The sequence below is a fragment of the Rana temporaria genome, chromosome 1 (assembly GCF_905171775.1).
Source record: "Rana temporaria chromosome 1, aRanTem1.1, whole genome shotgun sequence".
Lineage (NCBI taxonomy): Eukaryota > Metazoa > Chordata > Amphibia > Anura > Ranidae > Rana > Rana temporaria.
In genome coordinates, this window is record NC_053489.1 from 489,909,489 (window position 1) to 489,917,253 (window position 7,765).

Here is a 7,765-nt window from a genome sequence, read left to right on the forward strand (position 1 = left end):
TCAGCTTAAAAAGGAACTGCAGTCTGATCACATAATTTGTAAAAAAAAAATTGGCATTCTAAAGCTTCTCTCCGACCACTTTGCATTTTATTTTATATATACTGTGATTCTGTACTTGCCAAATATGCTGCAGAAATCTCCCTCCACTGAGTCTGGCTGTACCCATTTTAAAGGTGGGCAGCTGAAGCTGCTGCCTGTTCACTTCCTGGATTTACACAGACACACAGAGGCACACCTCCAGCTCTGCAGCCCTGCAGCTCTCATTGGCCCTCTTATGACACATACCCCCTCTCTTCCTGGCAAACTCTCATGAGAGTTCGAGAGAGCTGTGCATGATGTCATACGCCTAGGCTAATGACCAGACAAGAAACAGTAAGTCAGCTGTATAAGGTATTTACCAGCAGCAAAAAAATATTTTACTATCCAAAGTTAAAACAACAAGGGCAGAAGATTTAATAGATGGAAAGATGAAAAAATGACTGAAGGTCCGCTTTAAGCAGTACTTACCATAAAGAATCCCTTTCCAAACTGATGGGAAAAAAAACTTTCTTCCATGAGCAACTGATGTTCCCTAATTCTTTGTACAGTTCATGGGTTAAAAAATTAATTGGCAAATCTTTCTACTGACCATGGATATATTTGAACATGTTTCTTAGGTCACCTCTAAGATGTTTTTTTCTCTAAACAGAACATACCATTTAAATATCGTTAACTCTAATAAAATGCACCTGCCACTGATCACTGCAAAACATCTATGTGCTTTTACAATGTAGTGCCGAAAAATGAACTTTATATTCTAGATGTAACCATGCAAGTGATTACAAGTACATAATTTGTATAAACAGTTATAAGTGATTTTGCAATGCAAATACAATATTAAAGCGAGGGGTGCACCCAAAAAAAAAAATGTTAACATGACATTCAGCCGAGTTGTCAGAAATAAAAAAAAAAGATCGACTTTGAGGATTGTAGCTTGGCGACCAGGGATCACAGAGACCCCACATTTGGGTATGTAGCTGAAGACCAACCTCACCACTGGTCAAAATATGGGGCTCCTATCATTTATGGTTCCGGAAATACGGGGCTGCTTGCTCAGCCTGTCAGAAGCTACATACAGAGTGGCCAGTTTAAATACAAGCTGACACACTCTGCAGCAGCAGACTGAGAGGATGAGATCACAGGGCTTATAATAATTATTTGTATATTACTTATGGTAATTAACCCCTCGCCACCCAGGCCGATTCTGACACTTCTCTTCTACATGTAAAAATCATCATTTGTTTTTTGCTAGAAAATTACTCAGAACCCTCAAACATTATATATAAAAAAAAACACTAAAGTTAGCACGATTTTTTTTGTAGACTAAGCCAGTGGTCATCAACCCTGTCCTCAGGGCCCACTAACAGGCCAGGTTTTATGTATTACCTTGGGGAGATACAGACTAGAATACTGCAATCACTGATCATCAAATGCAATCACCTGTGATGTATTTCAGTTATCTTGCAAACCTGGCCTGTTAGTGGGCCCTGAGGACAGGGTTGATGACCACTGTCTAAGTGATGCTATACATTTTTTTACAGGTTACATGTTTAGAGTTACAGAGGAGGTCTAGTGCTAGAATTATCGCTCTCGCTCTAAAGATCGTGACGTATGTGTGTTATGCCAGTGAATACAATGATCAATGTTGCTAACTATAGCTGGCAGCACTGATTGTTTTGGGAAAAACCTGACAGGTTGGTTGTACTCAAGTCAGATAATAGATTGACTTGTGTAAAACCAGCTAGCCCATACATAGATCGACTATGGCTGGTATCTGTTTAATTGGAGTAATTTCAATCGATGTATGTACCGCTTAACCACTACGCATTTCCTAAACATCCTTCCACAAACATTTACATTTTTCCTTTCCAGATTCCTTCATCCTCCTCACCTGTGCATCCACACTTCTCTCATGTACATACTGCTCACTGTCATACTCTCCACACTTCTTTCCTATACATAGTGCCCACTGTCATACCCTACACACTCCTCTCCTGTACATAGTGACCACTGTCATACACTTCTCTCCTGTACATAGTGCCCACAGGCGCATTTTCCACACTCCTCTCCTGTACATACTGCTCACTGTCATACCTTCCACACTCCTCTCCTATACATAGTGCCCACTGTCATACCCTCCACACTCCTCTCCTATACATAGTGCCCACTGTCATACCCTCTACACTCCTCTCCTATACATAGTGCCCACTGTCATACCCTCTACACTCCTCTCCTATACATAGTGCCCACTGTCATACCCTCCACACTTCTCTCCTATACATAGTGCCCACCTTCATACTCTCCACACTCCTCTCCTGTGCATACTGTTCACTGTCATACCCTCCAAACTTCTCTCCTATACATAGTGCCCTCTGTCATACCCTCCACACATCTCTCCTGTACATACTGCCCACTGTCATATCCTCCCCACTCTTCTTCTGTACATACTGCTCACTGTCTTACCCTCCATACTCATCTCATGTGCATACTGCTCAGTATCATACCATCCACACTCCTCTCCTGTACATACTGCTCGCTCTCATACCCTCCACATTCCTCTCCTGTACATACTGCCTATTGTCATACCCTTCACACTTCTCTCCTGTACATACTGCCTATTGTCATACCCTCCACACTTCTCTCCTGTACATACTGCCCACTGTCATACCCCTCACACTCCTCTCCTGTACATACTGCCCACTTTTATACCCTCCACACTCCTCTCCGGTACATACCACCCTCTGTCATACCCTCCACACTCCTCTGCTGTGCATACTGCCCATTGTCATACCCTCCACACTCCTCCCCTGTACATAGTGCCCACTGTTAGACCCTCCACATGTCTCTCTATCACCTGCACATAGTTCCCAGTTTTATACCGTCCATACTCCCCTCCTACGCCTCTTACCCACAAAAACAGTTCTTTAAAATTATACTGAAAATCCCTATTGTTATCAGCTCTAGAATTGACACACTTTTGTGATTACTACTGTGATGTATAGAGGAACATAGGGGAACATAGGGGATCTCAGCTACTCTAAATATAGCACTTGTAAAAAAAGTGTCCCTTAAAAATATTTTTGGCAACTGTGCACTTAGGCACTCCCCAAGGGCCACAGACTGAGCCCTCCAGTGCTTCGATCTGTGATCAGTCCGGTGGGTCCCGGGCACTTCCATTTTCACCCGGTCTTCCTTCTGGGCTCTGTGCCTTTGGTCACTTGTCTTGGCTGGGCCTGCTTTGATGTAATTCCCATGCATGCTCATGCGCATCCTCTCTCATCCCCCTTTCTTTCTCATCCTCCCTCCCTTACCTCTCACCCCTCTCTCATCCCCTCTCTCTCTGTCTCTATTTCTTATCCTCTCTCTCTCTCTCTCTCTCTCTCTCTCTTTAATTTAATTTGTTATAACAAAAAAAATTGTATATTTATTTATTTATTTATTTTTAATAAAAGGCCCACCAAAATCCTAAGCACCAGGCCCATGATGTTCTTAATCTGGCCCTGGCTATAACCCTATATTCTACTTTACACATTACTTGAAAATTCTCCCCTTGCAGTGGGGCTGGGGTTAACTTATTGTTTAGCCTAGGGAGACAGTTAAAGCACTTTTACTTATCCAGCCCTCCGCTCTCCCTGCAGACGGTGCTCCCCCTTGCTCTGGCATCCTCACGTGCAATGCAGCGCCATGGTCCCGACATAATTCTTTATGATGTCAGGACCTCAGGCCAGTGGAACATAGGGGAGAAGAGGCTGCAGGGAACAGGCTAGCAGTGCAGATGAGCCTGCAGGAGTGGAGATTTAGGTAAGTAACCGTACTTTCCCTGCCCACTTAAAGGAAAAGTGAACCCTTGGGCGCAGCCCTACTGCAAAAATGTTTCAAGCTTAATGGATTTCAGCTTTAGATTTTATTTTCCATTTAACTGTCAATGTTGTTATTTTGTATTTTGGAATAAACCTTCTGTTGTATATCACTATCCTAATGATTTTTTTTTTTACTACCATGCATATCATTGTTTAATTAGCAAATATGACAATATTGCTATCCAGCGCTTTTTTTCCTCAGAGAATAGGTGCAGTAACTCAACCATGCCCCCCCCCCCCCCCACCTCCTTAACCCATCTCCCGCACACTGTAGGCGGCTCTGCCTCTCACACTTGCATGGAGATCATCCAGCAGGGGCATCAGCATCCAGGCACTAGGGAAAAATGGAGGTCACGGAGGGTGCAACGTACCACGTGCCCTCTCCCGCCTGTGACTTCACTGCAGCACAGGCACCTGCATTTCCCTTGTCTGTTCGGGAGATTTAATCTGTGGGAGCCACTGGGAGACAAGCTATCACTTGTAAACACAGAAGCCGGACATCTGTGTTTACAAGTGATAGTGATGAGCAGGGAGCAGAGGCCAGAGCCAGTGGTGGTGATACTGAGTTCCACCAAATTCCTGCCCAAAAAAAAAGCCCTGTTACTATCTATTTCATTCCACATACCATTAATAAAGTTGAAAAGAACTGGACCCGTTACCCATATATGTGGTATGCAACTGTAAACTTTTGCTATTTTTAATATATTATGTTAGCGACTACCCCTTGTCTTTTAACTGGTTTGTTGCACAAACAGAAACATTTGTCCCTGAGCCTTACATCATCTTTTGTACAAGGCTATTATGATGAACAATTACATCATAAACATCAATTGCACCTTCAACATCCATAATTTAACCACTTGGTGTCTGCCGCCTGTAGATTTACGTCGGCTGAATGGCACGGCTGCGTAAAGGGACGTACCTGTACATCCCTTTGAATTTGCCGCCATGCAGGCGTGACCGTGCCCGCGGGACACGCGGTTTCGATATGACAGAGCTGCAGAATGGGGAGATGCCTATTTAAGCAAGGCTTCATGTTTTGCCTTGTGACAGGACACTGATCTACTGCTCCCTGTCATTGGGAGCAGTGATCAATGTTGTGTCACTGGTAGCCCAACCCAGCCACCCCCACCCACAGTTAGAATCACTTAATCCCCTTCCTCGCCCCCTAGTGGTTAACTCCTTCTCTGCCAGTGTCATTTACACACGAATCAGTGCATTTTTATAGCACTGATCGCTGTATAAATGACAATGGTCCCAAAATAGTGTCAAAAGTGTCCAATGTGTCTGCCATAACGATAAAAATTGCAGATCGCCGCCATTACTGGTAAAAAAAAAATATCTAAATATAATAAAAATGCCATAAATCTATCCCCTATTTTGTAGACGCTATAACTTTTGCGCAAACCAATCAATATACGCTTATTGCAATTTTTTTTACCAAAAATATGTAAAAGAATACATATTGGCCTAAACTGAGAAAGAAATGTTTTTCTTTATATATTTTTGGTGATATTTATTATAGCAAAAAGTAAAAAATATTGATTTTTTTTTCAAAATTGTCGCTCTTTTTTTGTTTATAGTAAAGTAAAAGTAAAAACCGCAGAAGTGATCAAATACCACCAAAAGAAAGCTCTATTTGTGGGAAAGAAAGGACGTCAAATTAGTTTGGGCGCAACGTTGCACGAACGCGCAATTGTCAGTGCGGTATCGTAAAAAATGGCCCGGTCATTGGGCAGCCAAATCCTCCAGGGCTGAAGTGGTTAAACTTACATTTAATACATGCATTTATGTGTGCTTTCAATTTTTCTTTAAAGGATCAATATACCCTAAAGCAGGGATAAGCAATTAGCGGACCTCCAGCTGTTGCCAAACTACAAGTCCCATCATGCCTCTGCCTCTGGGTGTCATAATTGATGCTGTCAGAGTCTCGCTATGCCTCATGGGACTTGTAGTTTGGCAACAGCTGGAGGTCCGCTAATTGCATATCCCTGCCCTAAAGTGATATTTAAATCATTGGGCAGATGTGGATTGGTTAAATCTCTTTTTTGTCAGTAAGTTCTCTGATCCTCAGTTTTCATTTCGTACCATCACCAGCAACAACTTCAATGGGTCTCACATACTATAATTACTAGTCCATTTTTTTTAATTGAAAAATGCAGTAGCACCATTGGCACTCTTTCTGCTGCATCTGCAGTAGTGAGAATTTGTGAGGAAGGTAAAAGAACCAGAGACTACAGTCAGTAAATCACACAGCTGGTATCCTCAAAAAAAGTATAAAGCCGATGGACCGTTTTCATCGGACGAACCGATCGTGTGTGGGCCCCATCGGTTTTTTATCCATCGGTGAAAAAAAAATAGAACCTGTTTTAACTTTTTCTTATGGTTAAAAAAACGATTGTCTGTGGGGAAATCCATCGGTCAAAAATGCACGCATTCTCAGAATCAAGTCGACGTATGCTCGGAAGCATTGAACTTAATTTTTCTCAGCAGGTCGTAGTGTTTTACGTTACCGCGTTGGACACGATCTGATTTTTAACCGATGGTGTGTAGGCAGGACTGATGAAAGTCAGCTTCTCCGCATATCCGATGAAAAAATCCATCGGATTAGGTTCCATCAGATATCCGATCGTGTGTACAGGGCTTAAGAGGCCATTGAGTGAATCTACTCATCAGCACCTGTTGAAAATATCCATTTTGGTTGATTAGTCTTTAACTATGCAACTGTAACTTCTAATACTTTTAAATTCCTTATGATTGGTCAAGGCATATTAAAGTGGTTGTAAACCCACTATTTGGACTTTTACCTACAGGTAAGCCTACAACAAGGCTTACCTGTAGGTAAGGAGAATATCTCCTAAACCTGCACGGTTTAGGAGATATTACCCCCGCAATGCGGGCGGCGCATGCGCAGGGGGGACTCCACGGCTGAAGGACCGGCATCGCCGGACCCTGCCGATTTTAAATCTCCCGCGCGCACGCGCGGGAGTGACGTCATCGCCGCTCCAGCCAATCACAGCGCTGGAGCGGCGATACCCGGAAGACACGCCGGAGCAAGATGACATCCTGCTCGGCGTGGACCAGGTAAGTGGTACACACCTCGTTCCGAGGTAAGTATTTCATAATAGGCTAGTATGCGATGCATACTAGCCTATTATGCCTTTTGCATTGCAGGTTTGGGGGAAAAAAAAAAAAGTTTATGCGGTTTACAACCGCTTTAATGGATTTGTTTTGTTTAGTATATTCACATGCTGCTATTTTTTTGCTTTATACTTTAGGGCGGCTACTCCATTTGGTGGGTTTGAAAAAGCATCCAAGATAATTACATTCAAGATGCCAGAATTCGACATGTCACCTATGAATGACTTCACATTTGATATGATACCAAACGCCTTAATGTCAAGGAAATCCTTTAATAGAGCACCTCAAGGATGGACATCTCAACATCCCAACATTATAGTGTCCACTGACATCCTCTTCAACCCTGAAGTTCCAGAGACTGATGATCTGTGAATAAAAATTGTTTTGTCCAGAAACTCTACTTAGAAAGCAAACTGTATACAAATATACTTAACTGCCATTTAGAATATTAGATAGTTGTTTCCCAGTTTTCTGTTTTTCAGTGTTGTACTGAACATTTATTTAAACTGCAATGTAAGACCTGGACCTTAGCTGTAATATTCCCGAGCTTTACCTAGATCATGGGTCTTCAAACTACGGCCCTCCAGTTGTTCAGGAACTACCATTCCCATCATGCCTAGTCATGTCTGTGAATGTCACAGTTTTACAATGCCTCATGGGATGTGTAGTTCTGCAACAGCTGGAGGGCCGTAGTTTGAGGATCCCTGACCTAGATAGTACTGTTT

The 7,765-nt window shown here is 42.7% G+C and overlaps 1 protein-coding gene across 1 annotated transcript in view; it reads left to right on the plus strand.

Moving 5' to 3' along the window:
- MYOZ2 (myozenin 2) overlaps positions 1 to 7,491 on the plus strand; it is a 142,169-nt gene extending 134,678 nt beyond the window's left edge. The window contains exon 7 of the mRNA XM_040347172.1: positions 7,178 to 7,491. Within this exon, the coding sequence (XP_040203106.1) occupies positions 7,178 to 7,412 (235 nt within the window). The 3' untranslated portion in view covers positions 7,413 to 7,491. The remainder of the gene's footprint in view (positions 1 to 7,177) is intronic.
- The last annotated feature ends 274 nt before the right edge of the window (positions 7,492 to 7,765 follow it).